This window comes from Chiloscyllium plagiosum, chromosome 26, assembly GCF_004010195.1.
Source record: "Chiloscyllium plagiosum isolate BGI_BamShark_2017 chromosome 26, ASM401019v2, whole genome shotgun sequence".
Lineage (NCBI taxonomy): Eukaryota > Metazoa > Chordata > Chondrichthyes > Orectolobiformes > Hemiscylliidae > Chiloscyllium > Chiloscyllium plagiosum.
In genome coordinates, this window is record NC_057735.1 from 50,138,026 (window position 1) to 50,159,704 (window position 21,679).

General features: G+C 42.2%; 1 protein-coding gene across 2 annotated transcripts in view; it reads left to right on the forward strand.

Annotated features, from left to right (window-relative positions):
• The first annotated feature begins 7,388 nt into the window (after positions 1–7,388).
• Positions 7,389–21,679, forward strand: part of ipo9 (importin 9) — a 71,433-nt gene continuing 57,142 nt past the window's right edge. The window contains exons 1-3 of one of the 2 annotated variants that reach the window (XM_043717095.1): positions 7,389–7,686; positions 11,981–12,042; positions 15,148–15,234. In XM_043717095.1, coding sequence (XP_043573030.1) covers positions 7,503–7,686; positions 11,981–12,042; positions 15,148–15,234 — 333 coding nt within the window. In that variant the 5' untranslated portion in view covers positions 7,389–7,502. The remainder of the gene's footprint in view (positions 7,687–11,980; positions 12,043–15,147; positions 15,235–21,679) is intronic. The other variant, XM_043717094.1, reaches the window with a different exon arrangement.

A 21,679-nucleotide genomic window follows, 5' to 3' on the forward strand; every position in this document is an offset into this window, starting at 1 on the left:
TCATCCTCCTCTTCAAAGATACTCTGGGCACAAGAGGTGGGATACTGTCTGGCAGTCACCTGTATCCAAGGTTAAGTCAGAGGAATGGGATCCAGTGTGGGAATGCCCCAGAAGAAGCTACACGTAAAACAACGGGTCTACATCTCGACATGGGGGGAGGGATGTAGCAATTGTAACAATGTCAGCCAGATGGACCTCATAGAATATGAGTTCCCTAATTAGACAAGATTAACAGGCCTGATCTAGGACGCCCGACCGACAGATGTAAACAGTAGTGTTTAGAGGGTGGTGGGTACCTCAGGGCATAGAGTGCTTTATTTCCACCTCCAATTTTATTTTGATATAATCTCGAACTCTCCCTTTTATTTACTTCACTTACGCATTACCCATTTTAGACTTTGCTTGTTAATGTTTCACTAGCTATGTGGGTATTTTCCTGGTGGTGGAAACTATAGAATAAAATTCTTGCACAATGGTGTCATTTTACTGAGTTGCTACCCATACACACACAGCCATGGGTGATGTGGGGAAATGTAAGCACTACTGCTGTGCAGTGGTCATATGTGAGGGGAAAAATTAAAATAAATCGGTATGTTTACACTAAGAGCTGGCTCTGACGAAGATAGCTAAGCACTTGTAAGTAAAGGGTGACTTTGTGATGGGATGTTGACCTCGGTGGAGTTATTTCAATACCAATGTAACTATTATATAACTTTGGCTAGGGTGCAGCTAGTTCTGGAGCACACACCTTGCTGCGGTGTTGTCGGAACCCATAATCTTTTCCATATCCAGTGCCTTCTGCCATTTCTTGATTGCAAGAGGCATGAATTGAATTGGCTGAAGACTGATATCTGTGATTCTGGAGACCTCAGGAGGAGACTGAGATAGATCGACTACTCAGCATTTTTGGCTGAAAATGATAGGTCTTTTCTTTTATCTGTGCTAGGATTCCCATCATTAAGGATGGGAATATTTGTGGAGCTTCTTCCTCCAATGATTTGCCCACCACCATTCACAAATGGATTTGGTGGGACTACAGAGTTTAAATTTGATTTGTCAATTATGGGATCGCTTAGCCCATCTTTATATGTACTCGGTGTGTCGCTGGCTAGTCCAACATTTATTGCTCATTCCCTGGATGCCCTTGAGAACAAGGTGCCTTTTTGAACCACGTGCTGTATCACATATGATATCCTCTTGCCATCAGATTGATTTTCCGGATAGGTAAGCCATATTGGAAAACATTCCTAGAATTTGTATAAAGTGCTTGTATAAGTTCCAGCTAGAGAATTGTGTACAGTTCTGGTCACTGCAATACAGGAAGATATGTTCATACCAGAAAAGGCACATCGGAGATTTATAGTGATTTTATCAGGTTTTGAGAATTTTAGTTGGGAAGAAAGATGCAGATAGACTGATGATTTCTGAGGAGATTTAATCGAGGGGCCTGGATAAAGTGCGTATGAAGTATCATTTCTTTAGCAGTGAGGGCAACAAACAGGAAACCTGAATTTAAACTAATTGATAAAAGACATAAAAGGGAGTTGAGAGTACACCCAGAAGATAGTAGACATCTGAAACTCACTGCCTGAGAGGTTAGTAGAGATTATCATGTTTAAAACGTACTTGGATATGCTCTTGAAGCGCAGTAACAGGGAAACAGAGAAAAAGTGAGAAAGTGAGATTAAGATGGCTAGTTCTTCCAGCTGACACTATTCTAATGGCTGAACATGTTCTGCACTATTGACAGAGAAGAATAAAAAGACATTAACTGCGAAAGTTACAGTCACATCATTCTAACATTGCTGATCTTCCAATCCTGAGGTTTCAAACTGATACTATTCTTTGAAATATTTGGATCATAAATGTTCTGGCTTTAACAGAACATTTTTTTTTTGCTGACTTTGACAATAATTCAGTTTCCAGCTAACCAATCTCCCTCTTCTCCGCACCCTTTAGATTCCATTTTCTTGAGCTGCTATGTTATTTCAAAATCAGATATGACATGGACAGCACATTCCCCTCAATGAATGCTTCAAATGAACAATATCCTGTTTTTTATCTGCTGTTAAATGGGTCAAGAATACCATATTTAACATTTTAGATATGCTATAAATTAACAAATATAATTTGGACAATCTGAGTAAATACCAGAAATGTCTCTACAGTTGTGGATATGTGGATCTGGCAATTGTTAGTAAGGACTGTATATTTCACTTTCCAAAATATTTAGAGGTTTTGACTACAACTGGCTGCTGATAAATATGTTGCCTTATGGGTTATCCTCTTCTGTTGCATGGAAACCATTTATGATATGGCAGGATCTGTGGTTCATTCTACACCATGGTTGGAATGTATATAAAACCTTAAAGCGTAGGAGCAGAAATTAGGCAATTCAGCACATTGAGGCTGCTCTGCCATTCAATCATGGCTGATACGTTTCTCAACCCCATTCTCATTCTTTCTCTCCATAATCCTTGATCCCCTTGATACTCCAGAATCTCCCATCTCAGTCTTTAATATACTCAAAGAACTAGCCTCCATAGCCTTCTGTAGCAATGAATTCCACAGATTCATATCTCAGAACAATCCACATCTTCCATTAAAGCAAATATGGCAGATCTAATGGTCTAATGGAACTGGATGCTGAAAATGTGTTGCTGGAAAAGCGCAGCAGGTCAGGCAGCATCCAAGGAGCACGAGAATCGACGTTCCGGGCATGAGCCCTTCTTCAGGAGGCCTTCCTTCCTGAAGAAGGGCTCATGCCCAAAACGTCGATTCTCCTGCTCCTTGGATGCTGCCTGACCTGCACTTTTCCAGCAACACATTTTCAGCTCTGATCTCCAGCATCTGCAGTCCTCACTTTCTCCTAATGGAACTGGATGAGCAACACTGTTCAAATCCCAACATAGGAACTTCAACAAATTAGTAATTTATGACCATGATGTTCTCTGATTACTTTGAAGTCTTAACTGGTTCTTACACACTTCAAGGAAGAAAAACTGGTATTCTTACCTAATCTGTCCTATGTGACTCCAGTTTTAGAAAATATCATTCACAGGACATTAGTATTGTTAGTATTCCACTTTGTTGCCCTTGAGAAAATAGTGGTGAGCTGAAGACTGTAGCAGTTGAAGGGAATATGGTTAAGATTAGATTAGATTACATGACAGTGTGGAAACAGGCCCTTCGGCCCAACAAGTCCACACCGACCCGCCGAAGCGCAACCCACCCAGACCCCTACATTTACCCCTTACCTAACACTACGGGCAATTTAGCATGGCCAATTCAACTGACCTGCACATCTTTGGGCTGTGGGAGGAAACCGGAGCACCCGGAGGAAACCCACGCAGACACGGGGAGAATGTGCAAACTCCACACAGTCAGTCGCCTGAGGCAGGAATTGAACCCAGGTCTCTGGCACTGTGAGGCAACAATGCTAACCACAGTGCCACCGTGCCGCCCACTAAGGTACGTCCAAAAGCTGCGGGCTAGGCAGTTCCAGGATTTTGATCCATTAATGATGAAGGAAAGACCGTAGGTTCAAAGTTAGAATATATTGTGACTTGGAGGGAATTTATATCTTATACCTGTCACGTTAAGCATTTGCCATCTGGTTTTGGACTCCCCTACCCTGGGGGAAAGACATTGACTATTCACCCTATCTGTGCCACTCACGATTTTACAAACCTCTATCAGGTCACCCCTCAGCCTCCTACATTCCATGAAGAAAGGTCAATCCAGCCTGTTCTTATAACTCAAACCTTACAGTCTTGGTAACATCCTGAGAAATGTTTTTGCACCCTTTCCAGTTTATTAACATACTTCCTACAGCAGAGCAACTAGAATTGTACACAGTATTCCAAATGTGGTTTTACCAATTTCTCATACAGCTGTAACATGATGTCCCAACTCCCCGTACTCAGTGCTGTGACCTATGAAGGCAAGCATGCCAAATGTCACCTTTACAACCACGTTCTCCTGTGACGACAGTTTCAAGGAACTCTGTACCTGCACTCCCTGGGTCTCTATTTGACAGCACTTCCCAGACCCCTACTATTAACTACTCATAGCCACCAGGTCCTTTCCTGCCCTTGTTTGTCTTACCAAAATGAAACACCACACATTTATGAGTACTAAACTCCACCTTCCATGTCTCGGCCCACTGGCCCAATTGATCAAGATCCCATTGTACATTAGAAATCCTTCTTCACTGTCCACCAATTTTGATGTCATCCGCAAACTTACTAACCCAGCCTCCTGTACTCCCACCCAAATTGTTTATAAAAATGACACACAATAGTAGACACAGGACTGATCCTTCCAAACCTCAGCTATCCAGATTAAACTTCATTTGCCATTTCTGCACCCAATTTTCCAATTGATGTAAATGTTGATGTATGTTTTGAGAATCCTTCCTCACTATCCCTCAGAACTCCAATTGTCGTGTTGTCTGTAAAGTTATTAATCAGACCACTTACATTTTCATTTAAATTAATTTTATATATATTACGAACAACAGATGTCCCAGCACTGATCCTTTATGAATACCATTCGTAACAGAACTCCAGAAAAAAACACCCTTCCATCGCTGCACTTTGTCTTCTATGACCAAGTCAATTTGTATTCAACTCACCATTGATCCCATCTTCTGGAGTGGTGTACCATATAAAGTCTATGGAGACAATATCTAACACCTTCATTCTCACTTATCATCGTTGTCACTTGCTCAAAAAACTCAAAACAAGTTTGTAAGACAAGACTTCCCCTCACAAAACCATGCTGACTCTCTCCACTAGGTCCATGCTTTTCCAAATGCGAATAAATTCTGTCCCTGAGGATCATTTCCCTATCACTATTGAAAGTTGCTGTAAACCATCCCCTCATTCGAGGAAGTTGCCCTTATGGGACTTTCAAAGTTAAAAAATCATTCAATACCAGGTTATAATCCAACAGGTTTATTTGGAAGCACCAGCTTTTAGAGCACCTTCATCAGGTGGTTGCGCAGGTTAAGGTCATGCTCACAGAATTTATAGCCAAAGGACTCCAGTGTCACAGAGATGTGATACAATAACAATATAAGATTAAAACTTTCATCTTTTATAATGGGATATGCTGGTTTCTGTTCTTTGAAATGTAAATCCCAGAACTTCTTTTAAATTACAGACCTCATACTTATTGTTTAAAAACCTGAGCTATCTTGAGAATGCAATTTAATTAAAGAAGCATATCCTCTTATAAAAGTTGAAAGTTTTAATCTAAGATTGTTTAATGTATCACATCTCCATGACATTGAAGTCCTTTGGCTATACATTCTGTGAGCATGATCTTAACCTCCACAGTTAAAAAAAAATCACACAACACCAGGTTATAGTCCAACTGGTTTATTTGGAAGCGCTAGTTTTCAGCGCGTAGCTTCTTCACCAGGTAGTTTTGGAGTATAAGATTGTAAGACATAGAATTTATAGCAAAAGTTTACAGTGTAATGTAACTGAAATTATATATTGAAAAAGACCAGGATTGTTTGTTAAGTCTCTCATCTTTTAGAATGAACATGCTGGTTTTAGTTCTTTCATATGTAAATCGCAGAACTTTTTTAAAGTTATATTCTCAAGTGAACTTTAACAACTGGTGTCATGTCGGCCCAGATAATGCATTGAAGATGTGAGGTGTCCTGTGTGTGAGAAACAAAAGCCCACTCACATCAATAATTTCAGTCCGAGACCAAATTTCTGAATCAGCCATTTATTTGTACATCTATAGGTGGGTGCTTTGTCTAATTGCCAGGTAAGGCAATGACAAAATGCACAGTATATCCCAAAAAGCCCTTGCAATTTATACAGTTTCTTTTCCCATATGTTTTCCTTATTCCATTGTTTGTTCCCTGCTTTGCTTACGTCACTCATTTCCTTAAGACTGATCCCACAACTTCTGTTTATCCTGTCTTGTCCGTGACAAACTCTTATCTCTGACTCCCATAAGGGTGTTTGACGTCAGTCTATTGTAGATTATTGATTAGGCATATCTTTTCTTCTATCAGCATCTATTTCCATCCAGAGGCCACTTTGACCTCTTTGATTAGGGTTTGTTCCTGTGTCTCCGTGTAAGGGAGAAACAGGTGCTTTCCTGTTTGCCCATATATCCACCATTGTTCTGTATTCACGTCTCATGCTAACGTATCCTTTCTTTTTGCTGAATATGTATTTTCTCATTCCTGTTCTGTATCAGAATTTATACTTGCAGAAATAACATTAATTCATTTATATCCCACATGTGTGAGGCTGTCTGTGCCACAATGTTCAAACTGATTCTAATCTAAAAAACAGATTTACTGAATCTTACATGGATTCATGCAGTTTTTGAGCAAAATAAAATGTAATTCTGCAAGTATAAATTCACCCCAGTGGGTGGGGGTTATGAGTGTCTGTGAGAGAGTATGTGTATGTGTGTGAGTGTAAAGGGATATAAGTCTGTGAGAGGGTGCGTGTGAGTGTATGTGTGCCCGTATGAGAGAAAGCTTGTGTACGAGAGAGGGTCTGTGTGAGTGTGTGTAGTGCAGTAGGGTCACCTATAGTGTGACATGAACCCAAGGTCCTGGTTGAGGCCATCCCCATGGGTACCAAACGTGGCTATCAGCCTCTGCTCGGCCACTTTGTGTTGTCTGTCCAGAAGTCCACCTTGGAGGATGGTCACCCGAAGGTCCAAGGTCGAATGTCCCAGACCGCTGAAATGTTCTCTGGGAGGGAACACTCCTGTCTGTTCATTGTTGCGCAGTGTCCATTCATCCGTTGTCGTAGCCTCTGTTGGGTCTCGCCAATGTACCATGCCTCAGGGCCTCCTTGCCTTCAGTGTATGAGATCGACAACGTTGGCTTAGACGCATGAGTACCTGCTATGTACTCGAAGTGAGGTGTAACCTCCACAATCGCCTGATGAGGAGCAGCGCTTCCAAATAAACCTGTTGGACTATAACCTGGTGTTGTGAGATTTTTTTAACTTTGTCCACCCCAGCTCCTCCAAGTCATGACTTTCAAAATGAATGTCACGCGGCATTTTTTTTTCCAGGTTGATTCTTAAACTCTGCGCGTTCGTATAAAGATTGTTTATTTGGGACGCACACCCGAATCGAAAGTTTGCCAAACCCCATTTTGGCGCTACATGGGGAGAATGTTGTTGTTGTAATTCACCCAGAAGCCCACTTGGCGGGAAGGCGAGTGGGCGTGGAGACCACGCCCCCCTCCACACCTGTCCTTACCCTCTGCTCTTTGTTATCAGCTTTCTTACGATAATTTATTTTCATTTGAACTTTTCCTTTTGTCTGCGGCTTTTGAAGCACACTGTTTGGCGGCTGCTGCACGTTTTTGTATTTCACAGAATTAGTTTTGTGCCAAAGCTGAATGGAAGTGACCGTTAATTCCTCGCGAGCGCTGACGCTTCAAGCCGGAGCCTGGACCTGGAGCCGCCTCTGCGCATGCGGAGTCCTGGTTTCCGGTCGGCGGGAAAATGGCGGCGGCGGGAGCGGGCGCGGGACTCCGCGGCGGAGCGGCTCATGGGAACCCTGGCACCGGGGCTGTGCAACAGGGACTCAAAGAGGCGCTCTTCGAGGCACTCAGCTCCATCCTGTCCCCCGTGCAGGAAGTACGGGCCGCTGGCGAGGAACAGATTAAAGTCCTGGAGGTGACAGAGGGTGAGTGAATGGGAGGGGGCCGGGGGGAGTGGGAGGATTGGGAGGATTGGGAGGGGGGAGTGGGAGGGTTGGAATGGCGGCGGGGGTGAGGTGACTGGATGGTGAGAGCATAGGCAGAAGGGGATGGGATGCTGAAGGGTGGGAGCTAGGAGGTTTGGTATGGGTGCAGTGAGTAAGGGTGAACATTGAGGAAGTGTGGGGGGACGTTTGGATGTTGAAGGTGTTGGGCAAGGGGGTGGGGGTGAGCATTTAGGGAAGGGGGCTGCAAGAAAGGTATTGTGTTGAGTGAAATGTTGCCTGGATACTGAAACTATCTGTCTCACCTTGTTACAAGACTGGGCAACATCCAGACTTGCCTGATAAGTGGCAAATAACATTCACGTGACACGGTGACAATCTCAAACAATGGGAGATTACTGTGTAGAAGAATTGTCGTAGAGTCATAGAGGTGTACAGCATGGAAACAGACCCTTCGGTCCAATCTGTCCATGCCGACCAGATATCCAGTGATCCAGGCGATTGCTCATAAATGTTTTTTTTAAAGTCTGGAAATTTGGTTTTCTGAAAATTCTTGCTATTATACAGCCGTTTGTGTTCTGTTCTTCAAGATCTTCATTGCAATCAATTCTACGAGTGACTCAGAGTCTGAGCTACTATCATTCATTCGAATTAGTCATGAGGAATGAGCTGTTTGATTGCTGTTCATAAGCAGTTTGTCTATCAGTAGTATAGTACCAGGACTATACTCTTAGTTTTATAATATGCTAAGTTTCCTGAACAAAATAGCCTTGGATTTTTTTTCTTCCATGGGATGACTGCAGGTATCAAGACATCATAGAATCATACCTTGGATCTCTGCAGTGCATGCTGTCATTTTAACTGAGACAATGCTTTTCCTTATGAATTCTAATCTCTTGGTGCTAGGAGTAGAGTCATACAACAATAAAATAGACTGTTCAGTCTAATTAGTCCACGTTGACCATATTTCCAAACTAAACTAGTCCTCCTTGCCTACATTTGGCCCATATCCCTCCAAACCTTTCCTATTTGTATATTTAAATGTTTTTTAAATGTTGTAAATGTACCTGCATTCACTGATTCCTCTGGCAGATCATTTTACACTCAAAGAATGTTTGTGTTTTTTTAAAAAAACTTGCCACTAAATTTCTAATAAAAATATCTATTAAAAAAAAAACTTGCCACTCAAGTCCTTTTTAAAACATTTTCCTTTCACCTTAAAAGCATATCCCCTACTTTCCATCTCCCCTGCTCTAGGGAAGAGACTATGCCCCTAATGATTTTACAAAACCTCTATACGGTCACACCTGAACTCATGTGCTCCAGTGAAAATGTCCCAACCTATCCAGTATTTTTATAACTCAAACCGTCTATTCCTGACAACATTTTTTTTAGATTACTTACAGTGTGGAAACAGGCCCTTCGGCCCAACAAGTCCACACTGATCCTCCGAAGAGCAACCCACCCAGACCCATTCCTCTACATTTACGCCTTCACCTAACACTGCGGGCAATTTAGCATGGCCAATTCATCTAACCTGCACATGTTTTGGACTGTGGGAGGAAATCTGAGCATCCGGAGGAAATCCATGCAGACACGGAGAATGTGCAAACTTCGCACAGACAGTTGCCCAAGGCGGGAATTGAACCTGGATCATCTTGGGCAATCTTTTCTGAACTCTCAATTTAAAAGTATCCTTCCTGCAGCAGAGTGACCAGAACTACTTATCAAACACAGAAACAGCAGGTATTCTCAAAGGATACGATAATGTCCTCAGGCGAGTAAATTGTAGATTCACTTGTCTTCCAAACATAATTATTCTGTTTCAGTGAAATCATCTCTTATTCTTCTCAACCTGACTGAATATAGGACGTTGCACTTGATTTTTTTTATTAGGTCAATATTGTCATGCAACAAATTTATCTGTATATGCTCTAAGTATGTGAGTGTGTTGGGAAAGTCTCTTGAAAATCCTGAAGTCGCCCTGGAGACTCCTCTCAAGGGGATGATCACAAGAAAAGTTACTCGTGTCAGTTGACCAGAAGTGAAGGATGAGGAACTGCTTCTCCAATCATGGGTCCACTAGTGAAGCTATCAGCAAAAACAGGAGAGAAACAACCTGTGTTTGGAGGAGCAGCGAGCAGTGTTAGTAAGTGCTGACAATGTAGGAGTTTTGAAGGCAAAGGGTCAGGAGTACAGAACCTGTATGGGGGTTGTGCTGAGATCAGGGAGTGGGTGCTGGAAAAAGCAATTTAGGCAAAAGAGGGAGGCTGCAAGGTGTCTGGGGACGTGAAGCATCTGAAAGGCGAATAGTACTGAGTATGAGAGGTCAAGGTTAAGAAGATGAGTGCCTTAATGGGGATGGAGGGAGAACCAGAAAAGAGATGGGCCATGCAAGGACAGTGAGGGAGATGGTCCTGACAGGGGAATAGGATAGATGCAAGAGGTTTGGGGCAGATTTTAAAGCGCTGGTAAACACTACCTTATTAATCAATTCTGATGACTAAATTGCAGCAAATTTGTGTGTAGTTTCTCTTTATTCTCTTCCTTCCTTCTTCAGTAATAGTATTAAATTATCTAGCTTTCAATCTATTGTAACTTGTGGTATCTTTGTAATATTGGGAGATCATTGTTGCTATCTCTGCACCCATTTTTATGTAATAATAGCATATAGGTTTTCAGAATCAGGAGATTTGTTGACTATTACATTTTTACATAATTCATACTTAGTTTTCTCACTTGCGTTAGAAACTTGGTTCCCAACTATTTGTGGTATTAGCTTTGTTGGTTCGGTTGTGAAGACATGCACACAAGTATTTAACTTAATTGTAAAATCGTTACTTTCCATTATAATTTCTTTTATCGCAGGCTCCAAGAGACCCACATTTACAATAGACAATAGGTGCAGGAGTAGGCCATTCAGTCCTTTGAGCCAACACCACCATTCATTATGATCATAGCTCATCATCCTCAATCAGTATCCTGTTCCTGCCTTATCCCCATAACCCTTGATTCCACTCTCCTTAAGAGCTCTATCCAACTCTTTCTTGAAAGCATTCAGAGACTTGGCCTCCACGGCCTTTTGGGGCAGAGCATTCCATGAACCCACCACTCTCTGGGTGAAAAGGTTTCTCCTCAATTCTGTTCTAAGTGGCCTACCCCTTATTTTTAAACTGTGTCCTCTGGTTTGGGACTCAACCATCAGCGGAAACATGCTTCCTGTCTCCAGAGTGTCCAATCCCTTCATAATCTTCTACGTCTTAATCAGATCCCCCCTCAGCCTTCTAAACTCAAGCGTTACATGCCCAGTTGCTCCAATCTTTCAGCGTAAGATAGTACCGCCATTCTGGGAATTGACCTCGTGAACCTACGCTGCACTCCCTCAATAGCCAGAATGTCTTTCCTCAAATTTGGAGACCAAAACTGCGCACAACACTCCAGGTGTGATCTCACCAGGGCCCTGTACAGCTGCAGAAGAACCTCTTTGCTTCTATACTCAATTCCTCTTGTTATGAAGGCCAGCATGCTATTAGCTTTCTTCACTGCCTGCTGTACCTGCATGCTTGCTTTCATTGACTGATGAAAACTAGGAGAAAGTGAGGACTGCAGATGCTGGAGATCAGAGCTTAAAAATGTGTTGCTGGAAAAGCGCAGCAGATCAGGCAGCATCCAAGGAGGAGGAGAATCGACGTTTCGGGCATAAGCCTATCCAGATGTGTCGTAATTTTGTTCTTTATAATTGACTCCAGCATTTTTCCCACCACTGAGATCAGACTAACTGGTCTATAATTCTGTTTTCTCTCTCCCTCCTTTCTTAAAAAGTGGGACAACATTAGCCACCCTCCAATCTGCAGGAATTGATCCTGAATCTATAGAACATTGGAAAATGATCACCAATGCGTCCACGATTTCTAGAGCCACTTCCTTCAGAACCTTTACTTTCACCATTCTCTTTTGACTAATCTGCTTTCATATTCCAGTTAATTTTTTTTTTGTCATCTGGTGTCTAGAATTTAAGTGATGATTAGAGTTATTAGAACAAAACTGAAATTGCTGGAGAGAGACAGCAGCTCTGGCAGCAGCTGCAGAGCGAAAGCAGAGTTAACATCTCAGGTCCAGTAGCCCACCTTTTAGAATTTAGAATTACTAACCTTGACAAAGGTATAAGCTTCCTATTATTGTTAATTGCTAATTAGCCATGGATTGAATAACATTTTTTTTTCTCCTTAAGTCTTTTATATTTCTCAATGGATTGTGTTGATATAATCTATTTCAGAGTTCGGTGTTCACTTGGCTGAGTTGACAGTGGATCCACAAGGTGTTCTAGCTATTCGACAGGTAGGTGCAGAATGTCATGGTAACATTGGTCTGGAGGAGGTCAAGGCAATTAGAGCTTTAAATTTGAAAAACTTGGCCATTATTACAATGAACGAAACCTATGTAAACCAACATAGTGGACCTTCAAAAAATCTTACACTTACTGAGACTCCCGCCCTCGATGAGATTTGAATTATAGAACATATAGGATGTACTCTGAAGCCATGGATAAGCTTAAAACAAGGTCTTTGCAGCACCAAGCCCTTTTAAAAATTTTTTTTTTTTAAATCACGCTTTCATAGGATGTCGGTGTTGTTGACAAGTTTACTATCCATATCTAATTGACCTTGAGCTTGTGGTGATGAGCTGCTTTCTTAAAGTATTGATAACCATGTGGTGTAGGTCCATTGACAATACTGTTAGGGAGGGAGTTCCAGGATATTGACCTGGTGACAATGAAGGAACATCAGCATTCTTCCGAAATAGGAGAGGACAGGCATTTGCTGCTCCTGTCTTTCTAGGTGGCAGGCGGGGAAGTGCTGTGGAGGAAGCTTTGGTGCATTTCTGCTGGGCGTCTTGTAGATGGTATGTTGTGTCGATAATGAAATTAGTTAATGTTTAAGGTAGTAGACAAGGTGCCAGTCAACGTAAAACACATGGGAAACAAACTATAGACAGGTGATAGTGGGTTTATGAATAAAGTTGCTTTTGTGGAATGGAGAGTTCTTTATCTAGTATTCATAGCTACAGAAAATAGTTCCATTCCAAAGATCAAAAATTTACTCCCCAGAGATAAAGATTTCCTTGCTGTGAATTCTGACAAAGACCCAAGTGCAATGATCATTTTAAAATTGAAACCGACAAAGAAATGGTTTGTGAGGATTTGGTCCAGCTCTCACAAGCTATATCATAGCTACATCATTTGGTCCATGGAGTGTGCACCGACCTCCCGAAGAACATTGATCCTAGACCCAACCCCCCACCCTGTCCCCATATCCCTGCATTTGCCATTAGCTAATCCACTTAACTTGCATATTTTGCACTGTGGGAGGAAACCAGAGCACCTGGAAGAAATCCACACAGACTTGAGGAGAACATGCAAGCTCCACACAGACAGTTACCCAAGGCTGGAATTGAACCTGTCTCTGATGCTGTGAGCCATCACTGCTAACCACTGAGCCATTATGGCGCTCCTATATAAGAAAGTGTACTCAATTTAGCAACTAAAAACAGGCAGTCCTTCAGTCAGAAATGTGTTTTCTGTCAAGTCTGCCTGAAAATTTCAGTCATATCCTACTGAGTTGGGCTGAAAGGCAAAGTAAACCAGAAGCATCTCTCCCTCTCTTAACTCCCCTTAAGTTAGACCTAACTAGTTTGAGATTGTTCAGCCTGCCATGTTATTTTTGTTCTGTGTGGCGTACATTGCATTTTTGTGTGATAAGTGAAATTCAGAGCAAACTGTGTTAGATGTAAAATAGTTTAATTTACATTTGATTTGCCCTCAATGAGGTGTTGGCCAGTCATTGTATTCCAAAATGTGGAAGAAAAAAATATGACGACGCATGATTAGTGTCCAGACACACACTATGGTTTAATTATCATGATCCTGGAATTTGCTGCTATATGCTATTCTGTTTTAGATAGTAAAGTTTATGATCATAAGAGATAGGGCCTAGTTTGGGTTACTAACACAACAGCCAATAGATTAGAGTTCAGATTACCAAATATAGATAGCTGATGTGTGTTACGATGTGGAGATGGAACCCCTGTGCTAATTAAAACACTCAGAGGAACTCTCCTCGTAATCTGATGATGATGTGAGTGAAAGAAAACCCCTGATTTTCACTCGTTAAAGAAAAAAAACTATTTATTTTCCTAACAGTGAACTAAACAAAACTATCAGCAAACCCAAACCCTCTTTTTCTAAACTAATCACGATCTGACACCAATGCTATTAAAATGCATTATAATTGGAGCAGTGTTACTAAATATTAAACAATTACTAGACTGTAACTTAATCTGTAACTAAAGTCCGTACAGTGTCTAATGTTGTCGTCTTCTGCATCTGCTGCTTTCTTCCGTCTTTCTGATTCTGCTTTCTTCTCCCTGGCCATCTTCTGATTTTTTTTTGCCTAAGAGTGTCTTTGTATAAAATTCCTTGGTATCTTTCCTAAGGGTGCTTTCTGAGATTTCTTTCAGACCTGTTCAGGGCTATTAGATGTCTTTCACTGGCTTTCTCTCCACCCGATTTTTCAAAAACACAAATTTTTATACCCTGATTACACCTGTAAGTCTTATAGTCGTATTGGTTTCAGTCTGTCAATATTATTATTTTAAATTGGATTGACTTTGAAGGGCTCTAGCAATTGGTCAGATTTGAATTGTTGTCAAAATAGCAACCAAAACTCAGGTATCTATTTAACAGCCAGTTATTACATGTGTCTAGTTTGCAATAGCCTGTCTCCCGTCGAGTGTGTGGTGCTGGAAAATCACAGCAGGTCAGGCAGCATCCGAGGCGCAGGAGAATCAACATTTCGGGCATAAGCCTTTTGTCAGGAATGAGGCTGGGGGTCTGAGAGATAAATGTAAAGGGGGGGGGGGCAAGGTAGCTGAGAATGGCAATAGGTAGATGAAGGTGAGGGAAAAGGTGATAGGTCGGAGAGGAGGGTGGAGTGGATAGGTGAGAAAGATGATGGACAGGTCAGGTGGGCAGTTAGAACCTGTGATAATGTTGGGGGAGGGGAAATGGGGAAACTGTTGAAATCCACATCAATCCTGTGTGGTTGCAGGGTCCCAAGGCAGAATATGAGGCGCTCTTCCTCCAGCTGTCAGGTGGTAAGGGTTTGGCGATGGAGGAGGCCCAGGACCTACAATGTCTTTAGTGGAGTGGGAGGGAGAGTTGAAGTGATTAGTTACGTTGGTGCAGGTGTCCCAGAGATGTTCTCTGAAATGATCTGCAAGTAGGCGTCCCGTCTCCCAGTTGCTGTGTATACTGACAAGCATTTTCTGTCTTAAAGGGGACCATACATTCTTTTCAACTCTGTTATTCTACCCAGCTTCGCAACATGTGTTATCCAAGAAATGTATATGAGCAAAAACATTTAACTAAGCACTTTTTGTCCACAGCTGGCATCTGTAATTCTCAAGCAATACGTGGAGAATCACTGGTGTAATCAATCTGAGAAATTCCACCCACCAGAGACTACTGAGAGGGTAAGAATGGCAGAAGAATGAGAATAATAGAAATCTGTTAGTTTTGGCAATGGGTAACCGGCACCAGTATGAAACAACATAAGACTGAGGTGCTTGGAAATATGGGAAAGCCAGGTACCACTGGAGCAGAAAATAATTAAATAGCTCAGATGTGTGAGCAATCACCCATTGTGACTTCAAACCAATCTAAGATGGGCTTGGTGCATACGTATATTTATATAGAGTTATGATCCCAATGGAAGCCTATAACCTGAATAGAATGGAATACCCAAACAATGCTAACAAATTAATTGAGATGAGATTTCACATGTTAACTTTTACTGTAACAGACCAACCCAAAACCAAAATGCTATTTCAATATAAATTAACAATTTCACTTTAAGATGAACAAAGATAAGTCTGATGAAAATGCAAGCATTCCCTCCTTTCTGTGTGTAGTGTTGATCTCAATTGCCCAATCCTGCAATCCCAGGTGGACATTCCATTGTTTTGCTCAGACTACAGTATCCTAGGCCCCAAAAAGAATCCTCTGCCAGACCTTCAGTGTTTACCACGCAGTTATCTATGACTTCATTTCTGTCTCTGTTCACAGCTTTATTATTCAGTCATTAAACTGTTCCCTTTCTTCTGAGTTGAACCTCTCAAGCCCTTGCTGTTCATGTTCTCCTCAACTGAGACCTTGGGAAACTTGCATGGTTTGTAATACCAAGAGTTCTCTAATTATAGGCTCTGCATACTATTACACAGGCTAAAATTCAGCACTCAGTTTTCTTTTCTGGTCATCAAATTTTTGTCTACATTTTGGATTTGAACCTTGTCCCCCTATCAGGTTAATTTCCAAGGTCCCAGGATCTAATTGTAAGGAATTCCAATTATACCACCATTCCAGTGTTTTTTTTCATTGTGAATTATCTTAAAGGATAGCTCATAAATGCACATTTGGCAACGTACTATTAGGATATTGAACAGAAGGAACAGAGTTGTCTTATTAGTAAGGAATGAAACAGGCAGAAATTGCTGGAAAAGCTGTGCAGGTCTGGCAGCATTTGTGAAGAGAAATTTAATATTAAAATTTCGGGTTGAGTGGTCCTCAAATTTTCGGCTTTTATTCAGTAAGAAATGAAATTAATTCAAGAGTAAAAATTTATGCAGAGTCAGTAAACGTCAAAGCTGTGTGGATAGAATTGAGGAACCGCAAAAGGAAAAAAGAGAATGATGTGAGGTGTTTATAGGCTTCCCAACCGTAGTCAAGATTGGGCAGAAAATAAATTGAGATCAAAAAGGCAGTAAGAAAAGTGCAATTACAATGATTTTGGGGACTTCAGTATGTAGGTGAACTGGGAAATATCTAGTTGATGGCAGATTCCAAGAAAAGGAATTTGTGGAATGAAATGAGATTTTTTGTTTTTGGAGCAGTTTGTGATAGAGCTCACTGGGGATACTTAATTTAGAATTGGTGATCTATAATGAGACAATCTTGAATTTGGAGCTTCAGGTAAAGGTACCCCCTAGGATTTACCCTGCAGTTTGGGAAGGAGAAGCTGGAATCGGATGTAATTGGATGCAATTGCCAGGTAGCAGCGCTGACGAAGGAGCCGCGATCCATAAGCTTGTGCTTCCGAATAAACCTGTTGGACTATAACCTGGTGTTGTGATTTTTGACTGTATATAATTGAGTAAACGTACTACAACAACCAAGAGCCAGAGTTAATTGGAAGGGGAAGCTAGTAGGGACTACAGTGAAGCAGCAATGACAGGATATTTTGAGGGTAATTTAGGGGCAGAAATTCATCCCAAGGAAGAAGAAACATACTATGTGTAGGATGAGGTAACCATGGCTGACAGGGGAAGCATAAAATCAAAAGAAAAAGCATACAGTGTGGTGCATCATAAAACCCCTATAGTGTGGAAAGACATCATTCAACATAACCATTCCTGCACTGACCTTCTGAAGAGCATCCCACCCATCCCATCCCCGGAAACCCATGCAGCCAGGTGGAGAACATGCAAAATCTATACTGACAGTTACCCAAGGCTGGAATTGAACCTGGCACTGAGAGGCAGCAGTGTTTAACACTGAGCCACCATGTCATCCTAGAATCTTTGTGGCCCAAACCACCACTGTAAAGATGAGTAGGAAGCCAGAGTATTGAGCAGCCTTTTAAAGAGTAGCTTCTAAACTTTTAAAAAAGGGCAACCTAAACAATAAGTGGTGGTGGGTGGGGAGGGAATATGAGAGTAAGCAATTTAATAATATTAAAGTAGATTGCTAGGGTTTTTTGTAAGATATCCAAAAGGCAAGAATAGACATTGGGCTGCTGCAAAATTAGGCTGGAGAAGGAGTAATAGGGAACCAAGAAATGGTGGAGGAATAGGTACTTTGCATCAGTTTCCACAGTGAAAGACACCAGCATACCAAAGCTTTGAGAGTCAGTGAGTGGTGTAGTGGCTGTCACTGGGGAAGCTGAAAGGTCTGAAAGTTGATAAATCGCTTAGACTAGATAGACTACATCCTAGGGTTCTGAAAAAGACAGCTGAAGAAATTGTAGAGGCATTGGTGATATTTCGGGAATCATTGGAGTCAGGGAGGGTGCCAAAAGACTGAAAAATGATTAACGTAACGCCCATTTACAAAGGAGGGAGGCAGAAGATTGGAAACTGCAGGCCAGTTAGCCTGGCTTCTGTCTTTGGTATGATTTTAATGTCTTATTAAGGATGAAATTGTGGTGCATGGTAAAATAGGGCAGAGTCAGCATGGCTTTGTCAAGGGGACGTCATGTCTGAAATCTGTCAGAAGTCTTTGGGGACGTAACGAGCAAATTAGACAAGGAAGAGCCAGTGAATGAGTTCTGTTTGAATTTGCAGAGGGCCTTTGACAGGGTCCTGCACTAAACTAGGTTGTTAAATTAATTAAGATCCAATGCAGTAAGAAAGTGCAAAGTTCTGGCTTGGATAGAATATTGACTGACTGGCAGAAGGCAGAAAGTGGTGGTAAAAGGATCTTTTTTCAGGCTGGCAGCTGGTGACTCATGAAGTTTTGCAGCGGTCAATTTTGGGACCACAACTATTCACATTACACATTAATGATGGGGACAAAGGAACTGAGGGCATTTGCTGCTCAGTCTGCAGATGTTAGGTGAAGGGAGAGGTAGTGTTGAGGAAGTGGGGAGGCTGCAGAAAGACTTAGACTGGCTAGGAAAGTGTGCAAGGAAATGTCAGATGGAATGCAATTTGGAAAAATGAGAGGTTATGCACATTGGTCGGAAGAATAGAGATGTAGACTATTTTGTAAATAGGGAAAGGCTTTGGAAATCTGGAGCACAAGTGATTTGGGAGTCCTGGTTCAAGAATCTGTTAACCTTAACATGCAAGCTTAATTGATTGTTAGAAATGCAAATGTAGTGTTAGCATTCATTCAAGAGGGCTAGAATAAAAGAACTGCAATGTACTGCTGAGGCTGTATAAGTCTCTGGCCAGACTGCATTTGGAATGTGAGCGGTTTTGGGCCGTGTATCTAAGGGAGGATGTGTTGGCACTGGCGAGGATCCAGGGGAGCTTCACAAGAATGATCCCGGGGATGAAGGGCTTGTCACCTGAGGAACAGTTGAACACTTTTTTTGGGTATGTACTTGATGAGAGTTTAGAAGGTTAGTGGAGGATGATGAAGGATGATTGAAACTGAGAGGCCTAGAAAGAGTGGACGTGGACAAGATACTTCCACGAGGAGGAGAGATTAGGACCCGAAGGCATAGCCTTCCCGTGAACGGGTGGCTCTTTAGAACAGAGATGAGGGGGAATCCAAGATGGTGGCAATCTAACAGGTCTGCCTTGCTGAGCTCTGCATCATAACTAAAGCAAAGTGGTGCTTTCACTCTTCCCAATTAAGCTATTTTGGAGATAATTGATAGTTTAATATTAGTAGAGTTGCTGCGCACCTTTTTCAGTAAGGGAAGGTGACTAGAGGTAAAGGACAGAATAAATCACAACAGGCAGGACACTCCCTGCAGCATCAGACGGGGCTGCAGCTGTGGCATCCCCTGAAATCCCTACTCGTGGTCGATGGACTCACCTACTCAGCAAGGCTTGGCTGTAGACATCGCTAAACCCTGGGAGAATATCAAGGCATCAATTGAAGAGAACCGCACCAGGCTGGACCCAATCACTGCCATGCTGCAGAAGCATGAGCAGGGACTGCAGAATTTCGGGAGGAGGTCGAGCAGCAGACCACGACGTCAGAGACCGTGGTCGAGTCCTTGGCAGGATATATCCAGGCCCTGGAGAAGCGTACAGGCCTTCGTAGAGCTGGTCGATTACCTTAAGAATAGAGGTTGAAGAGAAAACATCTGGGTGGTAAGGCTGTAGGAGCGAGAGGAAGGCGAGCAGCCAGCCAGCTTACTCGAAGAATGGCTGTTGTGTTTTCTGGGTGGGCCAGGTGCAGATTGAGAGCGCGGTCTTTGTGTGATTCCAGTCCGATAGGGACAAACAAAAGCTAATGGGAGCCTCCAGATTGTTGGGAAAGGGTCCACAGGCCCTGGTTTATAAAGGATCAAAGATCATGTTTTTTCAGGACTTCTGTTACGGATCACAGCTGCAGAGGAAGTCCTTTGATGAGGTGAAGAAGAGACTGAGGGATCTGGATATTCAGTATTCCATCAGGTACCTGGCAATGCTCCATTTTAATCATGAAGGGTCCATGCATGTGTTTTACGCCTCAGGAAAAGCAAGAAACCTTCTGGACACTTTGAAATAGATCGGATGGTCCAAAGAACATGGGCAATAATTTAATGTTTTCTTTTCCTTTTTTTTCTCTACTTTGTGTACTGTAGGCAGGGGGCGAGTCTATCATCAAGTGTTTTTTGTACATTGGAATTAGTTTCGTTTGGTTTTTAGTAGAGGTAATTTTTGAAAGTTTTGTTGACGTAGTTTTAGTGTGTGTATTTTCTAGACTCCATGAGTCTCCATTTATTTTACTCTTGGCGAGTTGTGAGAAGGGTTCTTCCTTTCAGGGGTTCAACAGTTGTTATAGAGGGGTGTGGCTGAGTGTCTCCTCAAATGGTGCACCTGGAATATTAGGGGGAGTCACTCGCCAGTCAAGAAAAAAGGAGTACTTTCAAGTCTCGGGAAGGAGAGGGTTAATATTGCCCTGTTGCAAGGAACACCAAAAGTTATAGCAGGGTAGGTTTGGTTGGGTGTTTTTTTTGTCCTTTTAACACTAAGAGCAGGGAAGTGACCATACTTGTCCAGCAGTGTCTCCCATTACGTTTTTAGATCAAGTTAAAGATGAATATGGGCGGTTTGTAATTCTTAAAGCTTTAATACATGGTGAAGAGTATGACATCGTAAATATCTACTGTCCCCCAGCACACTCCACACAGATTCCTGACTGCTGTGCTTTTGAAGTTGATTGCCCTTAGAATGTGACACATCATAGGGGGAGATTTTAATCACGTCATGAACCCCACAATGGATAGAATGCCCAATAGTCACACACATACCTCTCCACAATCCAAGTAATTGGTTGACTTATGTGTGGAATTGGGGCTTGTGGGTGTTTGGAGATGCCTCCACCGTAGGAGTAGGGACTTCACCTTTTTCTCTAATCCACACAATGTCCCACCAGGATTGACCTTTTTCTAGCACCCTTGGTTTTCCTCGATTTGGTGATGTCCTGTAAAATTGAAAACATAGCCATTTCTGATGTGCGGCATTGTATTTGAAGGTTGAGATTAAAGGCAATGGAACAGGTTCACAGCATTGACGAATGGATCCTTTCATTCTCAAGGACAGTAAGTTTGTTGAGTACTTCACAAGTGAATTTAAAGCATTTTTGGATTTTTGGCTATCAATTCGGGTAAGGCTAGTAACCTGTCTATACTCTGGGAGACTGCTAACGTATACGAGAGGGGGTTAGTTGTCTCTTCGGCCAGCCGTAAGCGACAAGGGAGAGCAGCAACATCTGCTCCAGGTACAGTTGAAGGCAGCTGAGACAGCATATTTTGATTGGCCATCAGTGACTAATTGCAGCGAGTCGCAGCTCTCCAGGTTACTTTGAATTCCATGCTCATTCAGACAGCAAAGAAAATTCCCCTCCATCAAACAAAGGCTGTTTGAACAAGGCGATAGGCTTGGCAAATACTTGGCGTATCTGGCCAAGAAAAAGACCACCCTCCAATCCAGTACATCAATTAGAGAAGGCACTGGGATTCTTATTTGTGACTCTGAAAGTATCAGTGCGACATCTCAAGTTTTTACTCTGAGTTATATCGGTCGGCATGCTGTGAGAATAGGTGGGCTCAATGGAGTCATCTTTTTTAAGAACCTGGATCTTCCAGGTGTGACCTTGGAACAGGTGTCGGTTCTTAACGCCCCTGTGACAGTGTGAGAGAGAGGAGGAAGTAAGACCGTTTGAAAGAAGGAAGACGCCTAGCCCTGAGAGTCTCCCAAG